Source organism: Colletotrichum spaethianum, assembly GCF_022836535.1.
Source record: "Colletotrichum spaethianum MAFF 239500 DNA, contig72, whole genome shotgun sequence".
Lineage (NCBI taxonomy): Eukaryota > Fungi > Ascomycota > Sordariomycetes > Glomerellales > Glomerellaceae > Colletotrichum > Colletotrichum spaethianum.
Genome location: NW_026054842.1, coordinates 70,080 through 94,030, shown reverse-complemented (window position 1 = coordinate 94,030; position 23,951 = coordinate 70,080). Strand labels below are relative to the sequence as shown.

The 23,951-nt window shown below is 53.6% G+C and overlaps 9 protein-coding genes and 1 non-coding gene across 10 annotated transcripts; 3 read left to right on the top strand and 7 right to left on the bottom strand.

Annotated features, from left to right (window-relative positions):
- Positions 1 to 99: 99 nt before the first annotated feature.
- On the bottom strand, positions 100 to 1,314 carry ColSpa_12773 (delta-aminolevulinic acid dehydratase; the record flags this gene model as incomplete). Its single annotated transcript, XM_049278985.1, has 2 exons — positions 100 to 1,008; positions 1,072 to 1,314. The coding sequence occupies 2 exons, from the start codon at positions 1,312 to 1,314 to the stop codon at positions 100 to 102; spliced, it is 1,152 nt and encodes a 383-aa protein (XP_049134942.1).
- A 2,338-nt stretch (positions 1,315 to 3,652) lies between these two features.
- ColSpa_12772 (uncharacterized protein) lies at positions 3,653 to 5,536 on the top strand (the record flags this gene model as incomplete). Its single annotated transcript, XM_049278984.1, has 1 exon — positions 3,653 to 5,536. The coding sequence occupies one exon, from the start codon at positions 3,653 to 3,655 to the stop codon at positions 5,534 to 5,536; it is 1,884 nt and encodes a 627-aa protein (XP_049134941.1).
- Positions 5,537 to 6,755: 1,219 nt separating this feature from the next.
- Positions 6,756 to 7,091, bottom strand: ColSpa_12771 (uncharacterized protein; the record flags this gene model as incomplete). Its single annotated transcript, XM_049278983.1, has 1 exon — positions 6,756 to 7,091. One exon carries the CDS (start codon positions 7,089 to 7,091, stop codon positions 6,756 to 6,758), a length of 336 nt encoding a protein of 111 aa, XP_049134940.1.
- A 1,608-nt stretch (positions 7,092 to 8,699) lies between these two features.
- ColSpa_12770 (uncharacterized protein) lies at positions 8,700 to 9,305 on the bottom strand (the record flags this gene model as incomplete). Its single annotated transcript, XM_049278982.1, has 1 exon — positions 8,700 to 9,305. One exon carries the CDS (start codon positions 9,303 to 9,305, stop codon positions 8,700 to 8,702), a length of 606 nt encoding a protein of 201 aa, XP_049134939.1.
- Positions 9,306 to 9,822: 517 nt separating this feature from the next.
- Positions 9,823 to 10,743, bottom strand: ColSpa_12769 (uncharacterized protein; the record flags this gene model as incomplete). Its single annotated transcript, XM_049278981.1, has 2 exons — positions 9,823 to 10,119; positions 10,282 to 10,743. 2 exons carry the CDS (start codon positions 10,741 to 10,743, stop codon positions 9,823 to 9,825), a joined length of 759 nt encoding a protein of 252 aa, XP_049134938.1.
- A 1,252-nt stretch (positions 10,744 to 11,995) lies between these two features.
- On the bottom strand, positions 11,996 to 13,072 carry ColSpa_12768 (uncharacterized protein; the record flags this gene model as incomplete). The annotated part of the gene is made up of 4 exons (XM_049278980.1): positions 11,996 to 12,195; positions 12,256 to 12,323; positions 12,375 to 12,871; positions 12,923 to 13,072. The coding sequence occupies 4 exons, from the start codon at positions 13,070 to 13,072 to the stop codon at positions 11,996 to 11,998; spliced, it is 915 nt and encodes a 304-aa protein (XP_049134937.1).
- A 1,586-nt stretch (positions 13,073 to 14,658) lies between these two features.
- On the top strand, positions 14,659 to 16,474 carry ColSpa_12767 (putative amino-acid permease; the record flags this gene model as incomplete). Its single annotated transcript, XM_049278979.1, has 3 exons — positions 14,659 to 15,117; positions 15,169 to 15,637; positions 15,690 to 16,474. The coding sequence occupies 3 exons, from the start codon at positions 14,659 to 14,661 to the stop codon at positions 16,472 to 16,474; spliced, it is 1,713 nt and encodes a 570-aa protein (XP_049134936.1).
- Positions 16,475 to 17,251: 777 nt separating this feature from the next.
- Positions 17,252 to 17,323, bottom strand: ColSpa_tRNA_327. Its single transcript has one exon. It is a non-coding gene; the product is annotated as a tRNA-Ala (tRNA).
- Positions 17,324 to 18,207: 884 nt separating this feature from the next.
- ColSpa_12766 (putative WD repeat-containing protein) lies at positions 18,208 to 19,538 on the bottom strand (the record flags this gene model as incomplete). The annotated part of the gene is made up of 6 exons (XM_049278978.1): positions 18,208 to 18,844; positions 18,900 to 19,033; positions 19,101 to 19,162; positions 19,219 to 19,311; positions 19,366 to 19,395; positions 19,451 to 19,538. 6 exons carry the CDS (start codon positions 19,536 to 19,538, stop codon positions 18,208 to 18,210), a joined length of 1,044 nt encoding a protein of 347 aa, XP_049134935.1.
- Positions 19,539 to 22,111: 2,573 nt separating this feature from the next.
- Positions 22,112 to 23,793, top strand: ColSpa_12765 (DNA-binding protein HEXBP; the record flags this gene model as incomplete). Its single annotated transcript, XM_049278977.1, has 7 exons — positions 22,112 to 22,230; positions 22,292 to 22,488; positions 22,549 to 23,091; positions 23,144 to 23,186; positions 23,243 to 23,322; positions 23,375 to 23,548; positions 23,606 to 23,793. 7 exons carry the CDS (start codon positions 22,112 to 22,114, stop codon positions 23,791 to 23,793), a joined length of 1,344 nt encoding a protein of 447 aa, XP_049134934.1.
- Between the last annotated feature and the right edge of the window lie 158 nt (positions 23,794 to 23,951).

Genomic DNA, 23,951 nt, shown 5'->3' with positions numbered 1-23,951 from the left:
TTCCCCCAAGACCATGCGAACCAGATACAGTTCATCTACGTCATCAAAACCCAAACGCCCCAAAACACCTTGCCTTTGTATTGTCATGCCATGCGTCGTCTAGGTGGAGAGCCAGTCGAGAAACTCGGGAGTGAAGTAGCTGATGACGATCGTCGCGCCAGCTCGGAGGATGCCCTCGGTTGACTCGAATGCCATCTGCTTCAGGTCGAACACACCCGACTTGGCAGCCGCGTGGATCATGGCGAACTCGCCGCTGACTTGATAGGCAGCCACAGGCATGTCCTTGCCGAGCTCCTTTGCATCACTGATGATATCGAGGTACTGGCTGGCAGGCTTAACCATGATGATGTCCGCACCCTCGCCAATGTCGCGGACAATGGCTCGGCGTGCCAAGCCGCGACCACCCGGGGGCAGCTGGTAGCACTTGCGGTCTCCGAACGATGGAGCAGAGCCTGCCGCATCGCGGAACGGACCGTACAAGCAGCCCGAGAACTTGGCCGAGTATGACATGAGCACCGTCTTGTGGGCGATGCCCTCCTCGATCAACTTCAGCTTGATGGCACGGATGCGGCCGTCGTTCATGTCGGAGGGTGCAACGCAGTGAGCGCCCGCCGACGCGTAGGCAATGGCAACGTCAGAGATGCGGTCAACGGACAGCTGGTTGTTCAAGCTACCGTCATCGCGGAGGATACCGCAGTGGCCGTGGGAGGTGTACTCGCACAAGCAAACATCGGCGCAAATGAAGAGCTGAGGGAAGCGCTGGCGGATAGCACGAATGCTCCTGATAACGGGCCCCTCGGGGTCGTCGGCGGCGGTGCCAAGAGCGTCCTTGACTCCCGGGCGCACGGGCACGCCGAAGAGCATCACGGAGCGCAGGCCCTTGCGCACAAGCGTCTCCAAATAAGCCATTGTTTTGTTGATGCCTCGGCGGTACTGGCCGGGCAGAGAGGGGATTAGAGCCTCCTCGTTGTCTTGATCCGAAATAAAGAGGGGGTAAATAAGCATGGACTGAGAGACAACAGTTAGCAGTGATTCACGATGACGACAAATACCGCGAATTGTGGTACAAACCTTGGTGAGTTGCCGCTCGGCTTGCCACGAGCGGGCAAGGGGATGGAAGTAACCGCCGTGCAGCTGGCTCGAAATATCACCGGAAATGCTGACGCTGGTCGCAGCAGTGCTGGCGTAGGACATGGCGCGTGAGATTTGTGACCGGCCGTCGTCGATGGTGGAGACTGATTGATCACCGCGGGGACGGCGCGGGACGCCGGAATCCCTCAACGTGAGGTCCTGAACAAGGCTGGAGAAGGACATGATGGAATCCGACGATGTTAACCTTCAATCGCGGAAATCAGTGGTTGGTGAGGAGTCGGGTGGCGAACGGTCGTTAGAAGACGGGCAAGTTGGAAGAGTCGGAAATGGAGACTCTGAGTAGGTATTATGCTATCGCGACCGACGATTTCTCGTCAAAATGCAATTCGAAGGTAGGAGTGGTCGGCGATGGCGAACTTGTCTACAAGGGCGGTCGGGAGGTTTGGGGCTGGAGTTGGGAAAAAAGACGATGGCGGAGAGAGCATGAGGGAAAATGCAAAAGGTTCGCGTAGCCTGTGGTCAACTGGATTTGAAACAGACCAGCTTTCCCTTCCCGCATTCGGCAGGAGACGGAGGTGAGCGTGGGGACCGGCCGCCAAGACCAGCTGGAAATCAACAAATAAGATGGCGCAATCGCACAGTCAGCAGGCCAATCACAATCCGATCTTTTCCAATTGGCTATCAACGGTGGCGGTTTCTCCGCTCTGAAGGGTTCCCTTTCTGTGCATTTTCCGATGACCCCGTGCTCCCCGACGGCGAAACCGACATCTCTGTGTAATCCGTCAGCAGCAACTTTCTCATCGCCTGGCCATGGCTGACTCAGACCAATCGAGATGGATTTGAATATCGGCAGGTCATCCATTCCCCGTTGTTTCCATTCGCTTGCAGTCATGAATCCTTTTTTTTTCATTGCAGGTTTTACCGGCCCCTGTCCGAAGCATAGTCTGTTAGAGATCTCGCTTCCCAGGCCTGTCGGCCGCCTCTATGCAGAGCTGGCACAAACTCCCCAATCCCGAAATGGTCCGAGGGTGTCCGCGGGTGGCCGCAGCCCCGAGTCCTCTCCGTTGCTCCTCCGTTTCGTCCCGCCCCTCCACAACGTGCACCGGTCAGAACGGGTGCCGTATGGCCCCCATCGCCGGCGATGGTGCACTCCGCTGATGTCCGGAAGAGGCGGAGGAGACTGAAATGCTACTGGTTTTCCATATTCCGATCCTAGCCCCTCCATTCCCAACATGCTCCCTAGACGTAAGGGAACAGACATGGACTGCAATGGTTTCGTTTTCCTCGTCTTGTCCGCTGTATTCATTAGGCAATCTAAACTAAGAGAAAGAAAATTTCCGTAGCCTTGCATTGTTTGATTTGTCATTCCAGTAGAACGTTCAGTTGTAACGTGCTGCTGATAGCACCTTTCCTCGTGTCGGCCGTAGGCGTTCACCATATTTCCCTTATTGAACACGTGTAGAACGCCAAACCCGATCACCAAGATTCGGTGGCCATTTCCCTGCTGCCGCCATGCTTCCGGGCCGAGGAGCATAGGCGATGATTCTGATTAATTCTGATAACCAGGTTTTCTTCATCGGCCATCAGCCATGGCGCCTGGTTGTCTCAAGGTAAATGCTCCTCAAAGCCACAATCTTTGGCGATTCCAATCTGAACATCCATCTAACACCGTCCCGATTTCCCTTCCCAATCGCGCCATCATTCTGTGGAGCACTCTCCTTGAAGCCCTATCAAAGATGGCTGTGCCTTTGGAGATGAAAGGAGTCATGACGCTTCACGCAGTCTTGCGCTGCAAGATGGCAATGCCATGCTCTGTAAGGGAAGAGCACACTGGCTCACTTCCAGACAAAGCCACGAAGCCTTCACGTCGTGGATCCACGGTGAGTGCGGCTCGACGATTTCTCAAGCTGCAAGCTAGAGATTCGAGTCCGGAAACTTCCAGTGAGCAGTAGACCGGTCTGAGTCTCCGCTCGCTGCCCTCCCCCCGAGGACCAACCAGACGCTGAGTGAAACAGAGGGCTTAGATGATGGAAACAGGAAGCCACGACGGCAGGCTTGGTGTTTGGCAGAGGAAAGACCGAACCTGCCCATGAGAAAGCCTGTTTAGACGAAAGTCAGGCGTTCTCACTCGCCTGTTTTTTTCTTTTCCGCACTTCTTCAAGCTCGCCACGCGTCAGTTCCCCGCGCAATCGCAAACGGGTCGCCAACATCGTGAGACCTAACCTCGTCAGCTTGTTGCCGACATTGGCAGTAGCTGACACCAACTTATCAGCCGTCGATCCCATTTGCAAAGTAATTTGCGTTGAGCAGGTTATTTTGTCTCTGAACACACCTACTGGTCATCACCAACTTCTCCGGCCGAGTCTGGCAAGCTCTTGGTCTTTGATCCAGCAGGGTCGAATACCTGGAGGCCACCGCCGACTCGTCGATTTTTGCGCTCCTTTGGCTTTCAAGCAGCGTCGAGGTTTTTTTTCGTTGTCCATCTTTCGTTGCTCACTCTTTTTTGGGACATTTGTCGTCCTGTCCACTCCTTACCCCTGACGGACACTCCCCATGCATCATGAAGAAGAAGTCCATGAGTACCCTCGCCAACTTGGCGCCCCGCCGTCGCGATAGAGGAAGCCAGAAGGAAAAGACTGCAGAAGTCGAAGGTATGAATGATGAAAGTCCCATTGCCGGATGCCAGCTGACAACCTTCGCAGAGCCAGTGACACCCTCGCTGCCTGCAAACACCAGCGGATTTAGTCCTCCCCAGAGCGGCCCTGCCTTAGTAGGCAACCAAGACCAGAACGTCGACCGCTTGGCCAGTGAGCTCTTGGAGAGTACCATATTCAACCATCCGAACGGTCTTCGGAGTCATCCTTCGGTTCTCCTCTGCGCTACCGAACCAATGACGTTCCCGCCTCATTCCGCAGGACCGATGCTGAAGATGGGTACTTCCTCGCACAATCTCACCATGACTTCTCCATCGGGAGAAAACGCTGCACACTCCCAGTCGCACGTTCAGGTCTCGGAGACAGACCTGATACCTCCGGAAATCCCTCGAAAATCTTCACGTCGGCGACGAGGCAAGCGTGCGAAGAATATTGACAATGAAGTTCATCCCGCGAAGCGCTCCTTTCCGCAGTCGAAAACTACAATGCTCGATGCTGGTAACAGACGCGGGGTTCTTTTGTCTGGTTCGACGACGGCGCCACTCGGCGGCATGACCAAACAAGCTGCTGGCCAGACGTCTGGCACCAACTCTGATGCTGCCATTGCCAACTTGGTAGACGACAAGGTCGCAGCGATGCTGGCTGCCACTGAGGCACTCAAGCCTCGCGGCTCTCAGGAAACCACGCAGGCGACCTCAAATCCTGCACGAAATCGTCGCAAAAAGGTTATGTCAAAGGTCCGTCAGGCGCTCGACATATTCCAGTCCAAGCCGAAAACTCCAGATTCCAAGATCAGGGGCAAGATCTCGGCCCCGGTTGCACTCACGACATGCACCATGCCAAATCCAGCAGTGCACTACCATTTGGAAGAAGTCGAGGAGGCTTCTCCTGCCAGTTCCGTCAACCTCGACGTGAATGAAGACGATGTCATGATCGGCAACCGGAAAATGCAGAAGTCACAGACCATCATCGCAGGCTGCATTGTCCGGAAGCCTGTTCCTAACGATGGAAGCGTCGGATCGTCAGACGACCCCTTTTCTGAGGCATACGAGATTATCCGTACTCCTACTCCCTTTGAGCATCGGTTGAAGATCAGCGCCGACTCGACTGATGACATTCCACCGGTTCCGACCCTCAACCCCTTCGCCGCTGAGAAAGACTTCGATACTGATCTCGAGGGTATCCTGTCCGAGAAACCCCTCTGCGCTTCGACACCTCGTACTCGTACCGCTCGCAAAGCTGGTCCCCACGACAGTCCTTCCACGCGATACACCAAAGCAGATGATCGTCATCTCGCGACCTTGGACGAAGCTGAGGGCAGCTCTGTCTCTCGTGGCGTTGTCTCGCGCAAGTTGAAGCTGGCCCACGGCAAGAGACTGTTTCGCAACCAGGCCGACCTGAGCATGAAGAAGCACCCGTCTCCTAGCAAGGACGATCTGGACGACTTGGAAACTCGGTTCCGTGCTTATGCGATTGAACAGATCAAGAAGGCGCCCGCCGAAGAGCGTGAGGCGTTGGAGATCAAATTCGCAGGCCTCATCGGACCCAACGCGCTGACGCTGCGGGACAAGAATGCTTCAATGAAGTCGCGTGCCACGAAGGATACCATAGATGAAATCAGCGTTGCTGCTGAGCGTAGACACACTGATGAACACTCGATCTCGTCGTCGCAGAAAATTCGCATCCCCCGCCCTGTCGAGCCGGCCACCAGAATTCCGTTTGCTCCTCGATTCGCCCCTCAGCGCCAGCCGATCAACTTTGATGCAATGGAGATTGACGAGCTGCAGTAGGATGTGCCCGTTAACGCTCCCCGATCGCGTCGTTTTTAAACTTGGTTGTGGATGTTGGCGAAAGAAACGAGTCATTCGGCTGTTCTGGTCCGGCAGGATCGAGGTTCGGCATGATACACTCGCAAGTAAAGAGTTTTCTCGACATTTCCATTGTTCACTCTTCTGTGGCTTTCGAGGGTATACCACCACGTCCGGCAAGAGCCCCACACAACTGGTTTCTTCGTCGGGACAGGTTAGACGACGTTGATATCAGTCTCCTATCCAGACGACTGCGTTAAACCCCGAGCCTTGGCTCAGCTGCCTACTTTCCTGGTATTCAGCATGCCTTTCGTCGCCCATCTCTGTTGGGTATCTCATTGGTTCGACGACCGGTACATCTACCAACCGTCAAAAGTTTGCAGCCATCACCAAAATGTGTAAGTGGTTGCCTTCTCTCTCGGTATTATCTGGAGTACTAACGTCAGGCAGAAAGATTACAGGCAATCCCAACGCCCTAGCGCAGCACATCGCGCCCCTTTTCCTCTGTTCATTAAGAATCATTAAGAAACAACCGGAGGCTTGCCGTCTTCAACACGGCTCTTTGCGAACGCACAACCCTTAATACAAGTCCTGCTGCACCTTGACACAGGCACATGGTTGCTGCACATATCAGAGGATCGGTTCGTGAGCCGATGGTTACGTTTGTTTTCAGTTTACGGTACAAGTCTCTTCTCTCATTCAGAGTATCTCTTCTCGAGCGCAAGCAACGGGTGGGTTTACAACGCCCCATAACCCTTTCGAGATTGGTACTTTTCATATTTCATGGTTGCATACAAGTGGTTCGCTGGTGGATGATACGAACGGCTGATTAGCGTGGACTGGATTTCGAGGGGATTGTGCGCAATGCCCCGGATTCAAAGGATCGCTTTTATGGCAACAGTAGTAGACATGCAGTATACACGCAACAATATTCACTTCTATGCAGAGACATTCAAGTTTCTTCATAATGCCACATGCTGACAGTGTGCGTGAGTAAATTGCAGAGTGCTTTCATTTCGTATCGTAACATAGACATGGTATCTTCCAAACCAGCTCGCTTCCTCGAAACAGTAATAGTACAGCAGTAGGTATATCGAATTACATCATCATCCTCCGTTTAACAAAAAAACACTGCGCTGTAGCCGGCTATCGTAAACGACAAAGCCCGGCCCGTTGGGTATCATTATCGACCGCCTAACATCTAGTAGCGGTGGGCGCGGTGGGAGCCACGGCCGTCAGTGCCGTGCATGCGGCGGGTGCCGGCGGCCTTCTGTCCGGGGCGGCGGGTCAGGGTGCCCTTGAGCTTGAGCATGGCGCCCGAGATCTTGTCACCCATGGAGGGCTTGCGGCGCTGGTGGTGGACGGGGGCCGCGTGGGTGGTGTGGACGGGGCCGCGGCGGCGAGAAAAGAGCCCGCGCTTGGCGGGGCGGGCGGTGGTGTGCGTGGTGCGGGTGGTTGTGTGGTTGCGGCGGGAGAAGAGGCCGGTGCGGCGGGGGGCGGTGGTGGTGGTGGTGTGGCGGGTGGATCTGAGAGGCATGATGGTTGTTTTGGGGGGTTGGTTGTGTTGTGTTTGGTTGTTGTTAATGCTTTGGTAGACTTGAAGTCTTGAGAGTGTGTGTTTGCTTGGTTGGTTGGGTTGGTTGGGTTGTTTGAGTAGCTTGATGCTTGTGATGAAGAAGTAAGATGGAATGGTAGGTGGGAACGGAGGGTGGTTTATATGTTTTCTTGCCAGATCAACTTTTGATATGTTGGTTTGAGGGTCAGGCGTGTGATTGTAGTGAAGAGGGTGTGTTGGATGGCATCATCAGAGGAACTTCAGAAAGCAGGGGTGGGCGATGTAGGTGGTGGTCTGCGGGATCAGGGTCCAGAGGGATGATGTCAGGGTCCAGGGGATCTACGTTTGGTGGCCTCTCGATACGGGAGGGGCAGGGTCAGGCTACGAAATTGCGAATCAACTATTCAGACACAAACAGGCGTGGTCACCTGGTGTCTGTATGGCACGAACTATGCGCGAAGGGTCCAAAACCGGTGTCTCAGTCCATCTTTGGGCCCCTTTCTCCTCTGACGATGGAGTGAGAAGACAAACTCTAACAGAAGCTAGACGGGGGCTGGGACCCTGATTGAGGGGAGAGAGGTGACGTCCCTTGCATGCTGATAATGGGAATCCTACTCTACTTTCGATATGGCCAGCATGGGTATGGCTAGGAGAGTCAGACATTGTTACGTATGAGAGGCCGCGCGCTGACCCTTTGGTGTGGAGCCAAGGCTGGCCAGACCAGACTGATAGGCAAAAGAAGGCAGGGCATGTGGTGAGCAACACGTTTGTGATGCCCTTTAGGCCGGGGGTGAGTGAGGCCAAGGTGAGTGGGCGTCAGTTGGAGTCGATCGAGACAAGCCAAACGTGCGTTAGGCCTCGCTCCAGAAAAACAAGTTTAAGGGTCCTGTGGCTGGTGACGTATAAGTTGCGGAATCAAGAAGGGTTCCCATTGGCTCCAGCCTCACACCCTTGTCTCTCGCGTACCCCAATTTGGCTCAGATCAGGTATTAGGCAACACTGGCGCTGGAGAAAGGAATGGTAGGATCCCGCCAATTAGCGTTGTGGCACGGATAGATGTGTGGCTGAAGTAGATATGATGTCATGGCGCAACGGTTCGGAGGTTGGTCTGTCGTACGGATAAGCCTGGCCAAAACGGTTTCCTGTTTATTTTGACTGACACAGATGGCCTCGACCTTCCTCTTTGCGTGCGTGATCGGAGAGACGGCGCGCGTTGACGGTGTGAGGGGCAGGATGGGCGTTGGATCTGCCGAGTAGGGCGCTGGCGAACAAGAGACTCGACGTCAGTTTTGCGGGTTCGACACCTCTTTGGGACGTACATCACGGTAAGGATCGCAGGGTGTATCGGGTCGCAACAGAGACGGAGCGAACAATCACTGAGGGGGAATGACATCGCTGTTCGGCCTTTGTCGTGAATACGACAAACTTTTACGGCGTTTGGTTGGCTCTCTGTCTGTTTCTATTTCCGTCATACACGGAAGACGATATCCGCAATGTCAATGTTCCCTTTCGGTACCACTCTCCGACTCATTCTCCAGAAACTCAGTTCATGATGCTTGTTAGCATGGAATGCGCTCCTCTCCTTCGCCCTTAGACGTTGGTAGTAGCGTTATTGGTCGCCTCGGAGCCGTCAGTGGTGTCGAATTCGTCGGCATTCTCTTCGGCCTCTTCGTCCACATCCCATTCGGCATCTCCGTCCATATCCCCCTCGACAAAACCTTCGGTATAATTGCTGGTAGGATCAATCATGCTCTTTGGCACACCCTTAGGAAAAGGGGGGAGATTGGGAGGCGTGCAGAGCACCCTGAGCCATTTGTAATAGTGTCCACGCAGTGCCTCCAACGCATGCTCATATCTACAGCTCTCAAAGGTGCACGGCCCGATTGTGTGGATGAAGTACACGTTCATGAGATTGAGTCTCGGGTCGCAGAACAGGCGCCGATTAACGGTGCGAACGTCCGCCTTTTGACCGTGGATTTCGATGATGGCGTTTTCGGGAGTGATACAGCGCTGGATGCATGTGGGAAGCGTATAGAGTTGCAGCGACCTCGTCTCATTCTTGGGCCACCTTGTCCACCCCCACATTGAAACCCTGTGGACTAACCACGCGTTGGGTAATTTCTTTTTGCCAGCTTGAGCTCCTAGCGTGAGCAAGCTTAGGACGATGGCCAGCGAGGCCAGGCTAAGCAATCGCATTATGGCGATGCTTCGTAGCCGACTGAAAGCTGGCACGAGGGTGTGTGAAAAGCAGGTGAGTCTGGGGCCTATGCCTCGTTAGCTTCCCGATTCGAGTTCAATAGATGGCAGCTTGAAGTTCAAAGGTTCAGAGTCACCGAATGAATATCCACGCCTAATAGAAGGCGGGGCAGGAGATGGCCTGAAGGTAATGCAATCGCATCTCGCGGGAAGAGGAGGGCGAACATACGAGGGCTATCGCTGTGATCCTCAGGACTCTTTCTCGCAGAGGTCCAAGGCGAGGCACCGGATTAAGCTATTATATAAAGATTAACGAACTGTACAGGTCCACAAGAGAGGCCGTTCAATCTGTGTTTAAGGATAACCGTAGAAGCGATGGGCGCCAACCATGACCCGGCCCCAGACATTTCCCAAACGTTACTTGCGTGCGTATCCTTTCCAAAGGGGGCTTGAAACGATATAAATGTTGCCTGCGAGTCCTCCATGTGATGATGGCTCACCCACTAGCGGCATGCCATCACAACGCCTTGCTTCCTCGTAGGTTTGCCTTGATTCTCGCAAGGTCATCGCTCGAGAACCCCAGGGTCTTCATCGCGTAGCCATCCCAACCGCCGTGCTCCTCTTGCACGCCCGCGACAAAGGCATCCCAGCATGATGTCCGCAGGCTACACATGTTGTAGAAACCCGGATGGTCAAAAGTGACGCCGGTACCGATGCGAGCGTAGCTGAGCAACTTCTCCCTTGCGGGTTCGGTGCCGATGCGCGAGAGCATGTAGTCGAAGCGAACGTCCTCCGGGTTCGCCCCGGCAAGAGACTGCAGGAGCCAGCCATCACGCCTGTGCGATCTCGCCCGGCTACGACGGCGTCAGCGGTACTGACCCCCATATTTTACAGTTCAGGCAACGAGCGCATTGCTGGCCCGTTACTGCCTACCTGTGCAGTGAAAGAGAAAAGGTTCGCCAGGCCTGTCGCGTACGTGCTCCAGTATGACCCGAAAGGTGGGTTGGTATATGTCGAGGATCTTGAGGTACTCTTTACGGAGTCCAGGTGCGCCATCAGCCTCAACAAACTCTTCCAGGACGGGTTGGCCATCGAGAACTGTGCTGTTGAACCACGTGTTCGTGACCCCTCTGACCTCGGGGTCCGGATGGCGTTCACGCTCTCTAGGGGACCGTATGTCAAAGATGTGTTTGACCTTGGTGGCCAGCCATTCGAGTGCGTCCGGGTCCTTGGCGGCCGCCTCCAGGGTGCCGCACCGGTAGATGGCTCCCGGGCGTATGGCAGAGCCGGTGACGGATCCCAGATCGCGGATATTGACGAGCGAAGCGGAAGGAATGAAGGGTGACGAAGCTAGCGCCGACAACAACGTATCGGCGGGGATGGCATCGCGGACATCCGTTTCGCTGAGACGCCCCAGCTGCTCCCTGGTCATGAGCATTATGACAGCAGCAGGTTAGTCTGGCGGAAGGGCGAGAAGCTAGGTCTGTCGAGGGAACGGATAGGTTTGGTTTATGGAGGGAGGGGTAAAGCGGGCAGCGAGTCATGCTGACGGTCTTCAACTGTTGCCCAGAGCATGTCGTGCGACAACAAGAAGCCGGTCTCCAGATGGATGTTGTCTCGAAGGATGCGGCTGAAGGTGGGTCGAGTCTCGTGATAACCATGTTTAGCAAATCCCTATATATACTGCTTCCCCTATCTTTTCGCGGCTGATATGAGCTGCAGTCACCATAAGACTGAAGTGAGCTTTTGCGAAGACTGGGTACCTGAGTGAGACCCATCTGGCTTATGATGCACGCATTGTCCAGAAGCGCACGATTAGAGTATGGCAGCACGCCATATAAATGTATGCTTTCGAAGCATGATGTGAATGCTTACGATTCAGTTAAGAAGCTTTGCAGAACCTGAAGAGCTGCTTGTAGGGTTCTCTCGCTTGATGTTCAATTAAACAACGTATTCGCTAGGCCCTGCCCGGCTTGGTCATTGGCCGCGTCTGTAGTAAATATAAGCTAGACTGTCACATTCGCCATGTGTTGGTTTTCATCAAGGGTCGTCCCTCGCGATGGCTAGACATTGTCTCCCTGACAATTAGATCACACGTATCCCCATTGCCACAGTTCACTGTGGCAATTCATTTGTCTCCAAAGACACCGTGCATACTCACCTGCAGCTGTTGTAACAGCTGGCTGGCGTCGAACGTGTCGCGACCGCCCCGGCTGCATTTCCGAACGGTCCATGCGTCACTCTGGAGGCCTCGGCTGTGCTGTCGACAGTACACTGTGTAGTCACTTACTCATAAAACTTCGTTCGATTTCCAAAGACATCGCACTGCAGCCACTTGGGGCGTTTTTTTTTTCCAGTGTTTCTTAGTGCGACGGGAACATGGACAAGACACACCGATGGACATCTTCTCATAATGCTTGGTCCTATAAACGGAGAGATGCTGGGTCATCTGCCGTCTATTGTTCATAGTCTGCGACGGAAGAGGAATGTCTTTGTTCTTCATACCTTGAGATATATGCTAACTTTAAGGAGGCATGTACACCGGGAGGCCGCCCTCACCGCACCTATGTTTTTGCGACTAAACATAGCCATCAAGGGGTGTCCTACCAGAGAACAATACCCAAATACTTCCCGTTACCGGCCCTTTTCTTGTGTCTCATAACCTTTTATGCCCCACGGCTCTATCAGATTCATACCTTTCTCGAATCCATCTCGTACTCCTGGAAGTTTGATTCGTGGGTATTCTTCGTCAACGGGTATCTATCGTCATCGCTAGCATAGTTTTCGAAGCCCCCGATTCCGAACTTGGCGGCAAGCGGGCCGAGTTCAATCAGTCCAGCGATAATGATACCAATGCTGACCTCGATGGCAGACCAGTTAAAGACAGGGGCTGCGTCGGCTGTAATCTTTGTTAGTTCATATCCGAAGGGATGGGCAGAAAACCACCTACCGAGCTGATCACTGGAGCCCTTGAGTTTGACGAGCGCCACGAGACGGATGATGTTGGCAATGGTTGCACTGAACGTCCGATTAGCGGGGGAAGAATGGCAGCCTTGGGCAACGACTTACAGTATTCCCAACCCAAAGAGGCCGTAAATGCAAAGCTTCAGTCTCGGGTGCAGACCTCGCCCTCGCATCATGAACCAGGGCGAGATCATCAGCAGCGCATCCAGAGTCGCCGTTACAATGGACAATGCGTAGCCCATGTACAGCTGTCCTGTAAGCGGTAGGCACTCGCCCTTGGCATTTGCCTCCAGCATCCTCCATGCATAATCGATCGGTTTGCATTGGACAAGCAAATAGATGATAAAGGCAGCGCTGATGAGTACGTCCAAGCCGATGGAAGCCCAGAAAAGAATATTCAGGAACTTCGAGCGTGAGAGACGGATAAACGTAAGAGCGATACTCGCTTTCATGGCGGAGGTGAGGACTACGTAGATGATCTCCAGGAAGAAGATGACTTTGAGAGAGACTGCGATGCCAGCAAGGCCGGCTTGGAGAATGCTGCCGCCAATGCCGCCCTTGACTCCTATAACAAGGAGACCGTAGAGGGCTCCAAAAGCGCCCTATGAAGATTGGGTTAGATAAATGGGAACAGAAGGAAATGATATACGGACCAATGCAAGCACAAGCAGCGCATCGCTGATTCGAACGGATCTCACGACGACGATCCGAGTATAGAGACGGAGAGCGACGAAGAAGGTGTTGAGAAACATCAGGATTCCGCCCACCACGAGCAGAACCATGCCCGTACTGGGGATCGCCATGGTGACGGTGTTGAAGAAGAAACGTCAAGAAGAAAAAGACGCGAATGGAAAGGAAATCAACAACGATGATATCCAACTCATGAGTGTCTGGTTTCCGGACCAGACCACAGAAGAGCCAGTATGAGTGCTGGAATATGCGAGACGGTTGCGAGTGTTGATGCTTCCGCGACGATGCAAATTGACAGGCTCCTAGTGCACCAAGTTCAAAAGGCATTCATGGAGATGGAACCAAAGCAAATATAACCCGCCGCGAGAGCACGGGTCAAGGATCTGGCACAAAGATTCGCTGCATGACCACACCATTGGCGGACAGTGTTCGTATTATTTAGAGTGTACGGCTGTTTGAGCTCGCATGGTTTCGCAGAGTGTTTCAGACCTCTGAAATGGGAAACCACGAAGCTCCGAAATGGTGCCTGACCGAGGCTGGGAGGCTATAAACCTATCGCCCTCAGCAGCCATTTCCTGTCAAACGAAACACAAAACGAAAACGGTATTAGCCGGAGTGGAGTAGAGAGGGAGAGCGGCGCATTTGTTGTGATATAGCAAGGCGCGGTAATGAAGCCGGGGAATATGCGAGACGTGCGGGATGATGCGATGCTGCCGCAAGAGTTGTGGGACCAGCTGCGTACATAGCTAGCGCACGGCAATCTCGATCCGCTCGCATCGGTTGCCGGCGACTTTGCCGGGTTTGTTGATGGGCGGGCGGCGGCGACGACCAGTGGCGGCAACAAGGAGAGTGCCTGTCCAACATGCTCATAGATACTGTGTCCCCTCTTATAGTAAAGTAAGCCTCACCCTCGGAGTCTGCGCCGCCTGTTTTTCTATTCGAAATGGAGGATTGTACTTTACGTCAGTGAGAAAGCACAAGGCGGGGGGATGGGCGTTATGCTTAAAACAAAAACAACATCGCGACTTACGTGAAGTACATGATTGTTTATATAGTATATGTGTCTATCATATAAGCTAGGATACATAGTACATAATTTGCACGATCAGTTGCTATACACAAACATTACATAAACCCCACATTGTGCGTACCCAATTTATGCTCAACTACCTAGGGACCGAACTGTTCATTTCTTGCGACCGAGGTAGGTATACGAAGCACCGCGCTGTGACAAGCGCGAGTCGGAGCGGCAAACACACTGTATCTAAAACATGTGGATTATACTGGACTTGCCAGATTTCTTTGACAACCAAGAAAACCCGTGCTGTTATAGTGGATTCTGTGACCGCCCGGGACGGGTGTCTCCAGGACGTTGGACCCCCTCTCTTTTAGTTCATGCGTTTGAGTGATGAATTGTGCATTCCTCTAAAGTGAAGAAAGGGTATAAGATGTCGTTGAAGGCCTGACGAAGCAGGAGTAGACGATGGCGCATGTTCCCCGGAATAGATACCGCAGAAACCATGACCCCTGCACTCGGGACGCGGAACAAAAGATAAGATTGGATATCTTATCAAATAATGGCGATAAGGATATCGATCTTCCACACCGAATTTCGAGACCTGCGCCCATCATCGCGCAAGCCCTTGTGACTCAACTGATGACGCTAGCCGACTTAATGTCCGACTAGAACTCCAGCATCATGTCCGCAACTCCAATCGTGAGGTGGGGCGTGGGTCTCTCGGCCGCCGTGGCCGTGGTCGCCCTGGCAGTCGTTCGCCTCCAACAGCCTCTCACGGGCGACGTCTCTGATGCCCAAACGTACTGCTACCAGGGCATCCGGACGCACGATGAGGATCAGCCTTTGGCTCAGTGCTTCACTGTGTCGGGTGGGAAATTCACTCGTGTTTTCCCGTGGGACGACGCCAAGTTGACCACCAAGGCTGGCTACATCATCCCCGGCTTGTGGGACGGCCACGGTCATCTGATCCAGTACGGCGAGTTTCTCTACTCGGCCGACTTGTTTGGGGCTTCCACTCTAGATGATGTGAAAGGACGCCTCAGGAACTATGTTGACAGCCATCCCGATGCCGGCACCAAAGACGAATGGATTCGAGGTATTGGTTGGGATCAGAATGTGTACGGCAGGATGCCTACTGCCGTAAGTGAACTCCCGTCACTCCATTGAGCGGCCCTTCTGATTCCCGACAAGGCCGACATTGAAGAAGATGAGCTCCTCAAGGGGAAGTACTTTATGCTCGACCGGATTGACGTGCACTGTACGTGGGTCTCACAAGCGGTACTCGACCTCCTTCCCGCAGACATCCCCGATGTTCCAGGCGGTGAAATTGTTCGCGAGCCGGGCATGGGTGTCTTCTGCGACAACGCCATGGACTTGATCTACAACCTGTGGCCGAAGCCTGGCCCCGAGAAGAAGCGTGCGTTTGTTGCGGCCGCCATGGCGAAGCTCAATGAGGTCGGCCTGGTTGGCATGCACGACGCCGGCGTTTTCCCGGATCAACTCGACCTATACGCCGATATGGCACACACGGATGACTGGACTGTTCGTGTTTACGCCATGCTGGAGTGCGCCCAACGCAACACCTTTTGCCCAGATGACGCCGCGCGTGTCTTCAGGGAGGATGACATGTTTAGCGTTAAGTCCGTGAAGCTCTTTGCGGGTGAGTTGCTCAGTACGATTGTGATGCATTCAACGATACTGATTCATCTTAGACGGCGCTCTTGGTAGCTGGGGAAGTGCCATGATCGAGCCCTACAGCGACCGCCCTGATACTGCCGGCTCTCTTCTCGTCAACGGCTCGACTTTGAAGCAACTTGGCAGGTCTTGGGCATCTGTTGGCTACCAGGTCAACATCCACGCCATCGGTGACCTGGCAAACCGCTATGCCGTTGACGCCCTGGAGGCTGGTCTCCGAGATGCCTGTCCCGAGGGAGATCTCGCCGAATGCCAGGCCAACCGCCGCTTCCGCATCGAGCATTCGCAAATCATCCACGAGGACGACCAGAGAAGGATCCACGCCATCGGGATCCTCCCCTCCATTCAGCCAACACACGCGACTTCGGACATGAAGTACGCCGAGCTGCGCCTGGGTCCCGAGCGCACCAAGAGGGAAGCCTACCGCATGCGCTCGCTCCTCGACATTGGCCCTATCCTCGGCAGCGACTTCCCCGTAGAGCCGCCCAACCCTTTCCAGGGCATCTACGCCGCTGTTGCGCGGAAGAGCCCCCACACGGGTTACGGCGTGAACGGGAGCGCCGAGGGGTGGCACATGGAGGAGGCTCTGAGTTTGGACGAGGCCCTGTTAGGGTTCACCAAGGGCCCGGCTTTTGGCGCCTTCATGGAGGGGCGAGCCGGCGTCATCAAGGAGGGCGCTCTGGCAGACTGGGTTGTGCTGGACGAGCCGCTCGAGACCATGGACATTGAGGACATTCGCGATCTGAAGGTGAAGGAGACGTGGGTTGGTGGGAAGCAGGTTTACGAACGCGTTTATGATTAGCAGGCCACAAAGGTGTACAATAAATTGCGCCATACGCCAGTTTTAACGTAAGAGATGCAGAAAAGCTCTTCTCTAGACATAACGCTTTCAGATGAGAGTCTTCGAAATGACGCAAAGCACCGCAATGGCAGCGAGGTATAACATGGAAACACATGCCTCAAGTACCCACAGGTTGGCGATGGAGAAGCAAGGGGTTCTGGCGGCTAAAGTTCAGTGCCTCCATAGTCTCTCCGGGCATTCCTACAAAACGCCATAGCAATTAGCTGTAAAACTCTTCGCATTGCAACGTACCTCAATAGACCGCCCTGTGTTTCTTACATATCCTGAGGATGCATGCCCGCGTCTGCAGACGTGTTATTGCAATGTCCCCTGGATATTCCACTTGGCAAAAGAGAAAGCCACGATGCTGAGAGCCAGGTCGCCGGTGCGCGGAGGCACAGTGATACATACATACATATATATACATGCCCCTGGTGGTCCAAGTAGCTCCTTTTCTCTCCATATACTCTTCAATGTTAGTTAAAACTCTCATCTTATGTAACAGCAATTTTGAGTTAAGAAAATGACGCGGCTACCCTTCCACCTAAAATCGTCCAGCCTTCCTGTACTTACCATCCACTTCAAGTGCATGGCAGTGATTGCAACTCTGACTCCAACGGCCATGACTATCCTAAAAAAGAGACCCATTCGGTTTCCAAGGTGATTGGTGGATGTTGCGTGACTAGAATTCCAGTCACGCCGTCCAACAGACATCACAATCAGGGCAAAAGTGAAGGATGGACAATCTAGGACTCGAACCTAGGACCTACCGCATGCGAAGCGGTCGTTATACCCCTAAACCAATCGCCCATTTGATGGAAACGTATCATTCATGAACGACTTATATCTGAAAGGTCGCCGGAATGAAGAGCTTGAGGCGTCCAGTCAAGAGTCGCAGGCCAAGACATGGCGTCCGTCGGGGTGGATGAGGGCGCCGCCGTCGTGGGCCTCGTTTTCGCGGGACTCGGTGTGGGGTTCCTCGTGCAAAACCGCACGCTTACTCTCTATGGATGGATTTGGGTGTCTTCGTGCGCACGTAATTCGCGGGCCGGGTGTTCGCGGTCGTTGTGATGGCACAGTGTGACATGGTCATCGACCCCGTGAACAGCCTGGTGACGCGGTCCAATACCGAGAACCCACTGTCATTGAGGGTGTTTCCCCCCCGTGTATTGGATGATGACACTCGCCGCCTACGGCACAAAGTCCGTTTTGACGTCGTAGGCATGTTTGGTGCTCGCAGTGCAGGTAAACAAGGATGGGTCCGAATCTGCGTAGGTTGAGGGGCTGGGGGTTACCTCCTCTAGCGTACTCTGTATCAGAATGATATCGTGTGTCGGGTATAGTCGTACATTTCTAGCTCGGGACACTCAATTTATGTTATATCGCAAAGAGAGTGTGTTATAGAAGAACCAGGGCCACAGACTTAACCGGGGTATAGACCCAACATGGCAAGGCACTTGGGAGAGGATTTGACATGGAAAGTTTGAAATAATTTCATTAGGCAGCTTGGTATATATGGTATCGCCGCCTCGGCCAAGTGTATACTTCGAACTACCGTCTATGCATCAAATCAGCCTAGGTCGATTGTTCAAAAGAGTCCATCGTCAAGCCTCCATTTTGCCCCCTCCTCAGTCTCATATGTCCCTGTTGGGCCTTATTTCGTGTTCTCATACATTGTGTTCTATTCGATCTCCTTAAAATCTGGGGATGATGGCATCGGGTTTGTTGTCGAGAGCCTCGTCAATCTCCTTCATAATCTCGGGCGTCAACTTCTCCTGCACACCGATGGCGCGGATGTTCTCGAAAACCTGCTCGGGGCTGCTCGCGCCAATGATGGCCGAGCTAACGTTCTTGTTCTTCAGAACCCAGGCGAGCGCCAGCGTGGCCATCTTGATGCCGAGCTTCTCAGCAATAGGCTCAATCTTGTTGGCCTTGTCGACGAGGTCCTGGAACTGCTTCTTGGCGTTCTCGCGCTTCCAGAAGTCCTTGATGAAGCCAATGTTCTCCGAGCCGAAGCGCGAATCCTCGGGGATACCGTTCTTGTACTTTCCGGAGAGAATGCCCTGGCGCAGCGGGGAGAAGACGGTGAGGCCGGTGCCGACCTCGCGGTAGAGGTGGAAGAACTCGTGCTCAACCTTCTTGCGGTCCAGCATGCTGTAAGAGGGCTGCTCCATGACGGGGCCGACGAGGTTCAGCTTGTCAGCGTAGCGCCAGGCCTGGGCGATCTCGTCGGCGCTCCACTCCGAAGTTCCCCAGTACAGGGCCTTGCCGGTGTTGATGAGGTGGTTGAAGGCGCGGACGGTCTCCTCCATGGGGGTCTGACGATCGGGGCTGCCGAGAGTCAGCGCATTTCGCACGTTTCTCGGTGAAGGGTGGAAAGGCTTACCGGTGAGCGTAGACGAGGTCCACGTACTTGAGATCAAGACGCTCAAGGCAGGCGTCCATGGCCTCAATAACGTGCTTACGGGACAGGCCCTTGTTGTTGACAACGTTGTCGCCGAAAGCGCCACCCCAGTAGATCTGTTCTCGTCCATCAGGTGTTAGTCTCGAATCTTGGAATCGACAGTCGTTCGGGGAGCGCGCCTACCTTGGTGGAAATAACGAGGTCGTTGCGCTTCCAGCCGTACTTCTTGATGGCCTCACCCATGACTGCGTGGAGATCAGCTTTCACCTCCATTTTGTAGGATTGAATTTTCCGCTCGTACCAATCTCACTCTCGCCGTTGGCGTAGCCTTCGGCGGTATCGAAGAAGTTGACACCGGAGTCGTAGGCAGCCTTCATGCACGCGAAAGTGCCCTCTGTGTTAGATGTCAGTCTCTATTGGCGAATCGTGTTGACGAATCCCATCATACCGGCGTCGACATGACCTCCATAAGTCAACCCTGAAAAACAGTCAGTCGCTGGAGCAATGGGCGTTGGCAAAGCCAGGCAACTCACAGCCTCCCAGGCTGATGGCGCTAACCTGGAGACCAGAGCGGCCCAGGAAGCGGTACTCCATAGGGGGAAGATCCTCAGGCTTGGACATGTTGGCTTCTTTTTGGCGATTTGTCTAGAAGAAGTTCAATTTGGCGGTTGGGAGACAATGTGGTGCGAAGTCGGAGAGCAGAGTGGAGGAGGGGTGCGAAAGGTAGCAAGTCAGGCAAAGGGCCGCAGACACCTTACTTATAGTCTCTCAATGGTAAGGAGGAGCAGCCCGTGTTCAAAGAGGAAGTTCCATTGGATTTTCAGGCTCCAGGCCCATGTCGACACCCCATTGTACCTTTCCCTGTCGCACTTACTGCAGGAGCCATTCGTCAACAGGCCAGTGATCAAGCTCATGGAAGCGGGGCAGCCGGTATCAACCCCGCCATCTGGATCCATAACCCGCGGCTGGTGTCACTGGCAAGCCAACGAGCCCATGTAACTAGTCGTCTCCGGCCCACGACGTCTTGTTGGCGGGGTACCGGTCCAGTACAGAGGCAATTGACGTGGTTTCAAGCTGCCTGAGACCCAGGAGCTATGACCGGCGGGAAAGCCCCATTCCGAGCTATCACCAGACGAGAGAGTACGGACGAGATTGGAGAAACACAAAATTGAACAGGTCTTTTGCATCAAAATCGTGCTCCGACATTCTAACCGGTGATTGTTGGCCTCAGCAGGGCAGAATAACAATCCTGCACTCCTCGAAGGCAAAGGAAGGGGAAAAGTGTTGATGTCACTCTCTCACAGGGACTTTAGCGATGCTGCAGGTGCTCTACCGATACGCCAAATTACCCCTCCAGCTGCCCCTCCTAACACACAATCTTACAAACCACTTCCCCTGCCGTCATGCGGGTCCTCCAGGGATCTTTCACGCATTCGCTGCTCTGATTGCCCCGAGATCGCGAATTGGCGGTTGGCTGACTAATTCTCCAACGACACATCTCCCATCAAGGTGACGAGAAGGCGTTGTTTGCTGTTGATCCATCAAGCACTACTGCCGCTTAATGTCGTCGAATTGATTTTATGCGGAAGATTGTGGTTGGTCGTTATGTAACGCTTGCCGGGCTACCGGATATAATTAGATTCGGGGCCTGCTCAAGCTGAAGACTCCACGGCACTGCTCATTTATGTCGCTCGAGTCCCTCAGTGTATCAGTCGGGACAAACCACCAGACACCGCTTGTAAAACCTGGGATGCACCTGTTGCTTGATGATGATAATGACCCGGAATCTCGACTGCCTTGTCTGGTAAGTTTGATGCTGCCTTTCGGACATTCAGTATTCTGGAAGATCCTAATTATCTAGCCATCATTAACATGGCCTGGAGCGAGGTATCTAGTGACTGTGACCTACTTCAATGCCACGACTCCCCTTTGACATCACTAACTTAATATTTAACTGGAGTTCATGTTATGAAACTCAAGTACGAACTTTCAGTAGATCAGCACACAGTACATCTGGTTTCAGTACGTGCTTGACAACAACTTGAGATCATAATAGATAGATAACTAGGACGTGAAGTCCTGGGAGGCTGCAACCAAGACACGTGCTTTCATATGATCACTGAAATACGGTTCTCAGCTAGGCAATCAACAGAGATTTCAATTATGATTCCGAAAAGTGAAGGAGCGTGAAGTACACCTTCTCGCTTCTTCACATTCCTGCACATTCCTAAACTCCCTACAAGGCAAGTGACGCCCTGTTCTCTTTCAGGATCGTGCCTGGCTTGCATCGATAAAGGCCTTGTCGATATTTCGCAGCTATCCAGTTATCAACAACTCCGAGAAAGCCTCATGACAAGACCAAGAGGTCAGTATTCTTGACGACATAAGCAAGACCCGGTTTTCCTTTTCTCAAATAAGAACCCTGTTCATTGAATCCCAAAATCATCTCACAGCCATCGCAAGTCTACTTCCTGAACAATCAACCCGCGACATCAGCATTCCCAGCACAACATATCTACACACATCAAGACAATCCGCCGAGGTCACATAGTAACCATAAATTGCTGTAAGTCATGGTTTCCTATTCTAATCACTATGCCCTCCGGTCCCTAGACCTACTATTTCCCCATCATAACATGCTTCATCACCGAAATCTGAATCAAGATTGATTCACTGCACCATCTCCAAGTCCTCTGTGTTCTCCTAATTGAATTCAAGTATCCGGTATCTTCAAAGCGCTAGACTCAATCTGACGGCTGCTTCAGCCGTCGCCTTGAATCGCAGCAATTCAGAAATGGCGCCAGCATTTGTTGAGCTATCTCAAAGTTGCCCATCGCCGACGGCGTTAGAAAAACAGTATCCTTCATCGAGGCCTCCCCGTCAATTAATCCTGACACTGACTGCGATTTCGAACCTGCGCTCTTTCCTCGGCTGTCACTCAGATCAATTACACATTTGCACCTTCCCCTTTTTCTCTTTTTTTCTTCTGCACCCAGGCCTCACTCAGGGACGCAGATTCTCTTTTTGTCTTCGCGGTCTTTCTTTCCTCTACCCTCTCATCCGTGCTTTCTTCTACTTTCACGTACGATCTCAACTTCAATCGCTGATTCATTTGAACCAGTCCAGTATACCTCTGTCAATCGTTTGACAGCACCTCGTCTTAAGTCCTACATACTTCTCACCGCGACAACAAGATGGCTGACGATTGGGGTACCAATGACATCCCCGCCGATGACCCCTGGAACCACCCCAAGGGCGGCGACGCCAACGGCAATGGTGATGACCGTGCCTGCTTCAACTGCGGCCAATCTGGGTATGTTCTTAATGTTCCCCGAACTACTGAGATGCCTGGGTCACTGACACATACTGCTCAGTCACAACAAGGCCGATTGTTCCGAGCCTCTCAAGCCCTTCGATGGCACCTGCCGCGCCTGTGGTAAGGAGGGCCATACTCGTCGCGACTGCCCTGAGGCTCCTGCCATGACTTGCCGCATCTGCGGCGAGGAGGGTCACATGCGCAAGGATTGCCCTCAGAAGCCTGCTGATATCTGCCGCAACTGCCTCGAGGAAGGTAAGCCGCTCCAATTCATCTGTGACAAGTTGCGAATCTAGACTGAAATATTTCTTCAAGGCCATGAGACCGTTGACTGCAAGGCCCCTCGCAAGATCGATCGCAGCATGATCCCCGACGTCGACGCTGACAAGGCTTGGGAGGAGATCAACGAGGCTGTTCAGGATCGTGATGGCGTCGAGGCCAAGGATGCCATCCAGAAGTATCTCAAGCACTTCCCTGACATGACCTATGCCGAACTTGAGAAGGCTTTCCGCAGCCAGGAGATGGATATCTATCTCATCGCCACCGAGCGTGTCCTTGCCCCTACCCACACCAACATGGATCTTCAGGGCAACTTGGAGAAGAAGTACACTGTCCAGTACCGCTTCTCCTCTCAGCCTGATCGCCAGCGTGAGAAGGCCGCCTGGCCTGCCTCCCCCGAGGAGAACATGGTCCGCCTCGAGGATGCTGGAGAGCCTGTCTCTCGCCTCTTGCAGAAGTGCACCAACTGCAACGAGCTTGGTCACGGTCACAAGTCCTGCCCCCAGGAGGCCACAGAGAAAGTCCGCGTCACCATCACCTGCTACAACTGCGGCGAGGAGGGCCATCGCGTTCGTGATTGTAAGTTTGCCCGCTTCCACTTCAGCTCTCTGGCCTTGACTGACTTATCTAGGCCCCACTCCCCGTATCGACAAGTTCGCTTGCAAGAACTGCGGGTAAGCTCTCATGTCCTCATCACGCTCTTCATACATTGTCACTGACCACTGCACAGTCAGTCTGGTCACAAAGCCTCCGAGTGTTCCGAGCCCCGCAAGGCCGGCGACGATGTCGAGTGCAACAAGTGCCACGAGAGTAAGTCCGCCTCGGTACTGATTCCGCATTTCCAGCTACTAATTATCGCCAGTGGGCCATTTCTCCCGTGACTGCCCTCAGGGTGGCGGCGGTGGTGGTCGTGCTTGTCACAACTGCGGTAATGAGGGCCACATCTCCAAGGAGTGCCCCGAGCCTCGCAAGATCAAGTGCCGCAACTGCGATGCAGAGGGTCACCTTTCCAAGGACTGCGACAAGCCTGTTGATAGTATGTAACACGTGGTCCAACCTTTGTTTTGTCTCACTGACATATGCTTGTCAACAGTCTCCCGCATCAAGTGCAACAACTGCGGTGAGATGGGCCACAAGTCCTACCGCTGCCCCAACCCTCCCAAGGAGGACGTCGACGAGTTCGGTCCATCCAACGCTGCCTCCAACGAGCCCGACACTGGCGATGCCTGGGGTGCGGGTGGTGGCGGCTCGACCCAGGACGCTGGCAACGATGGCTGGTAGATGCATACTTTGACACGCATCTCTGATGTTCTTGGTTCGGCTTGGTGATTCTCTATTTGGTGTTGAGGTCACGGTTTCTGTCGCTGTCACGACAGACGACAAGGTTTTCTACGGAATGAGTTGCAATGACTTCTCCATGCTTCATGATCGCACAGCTG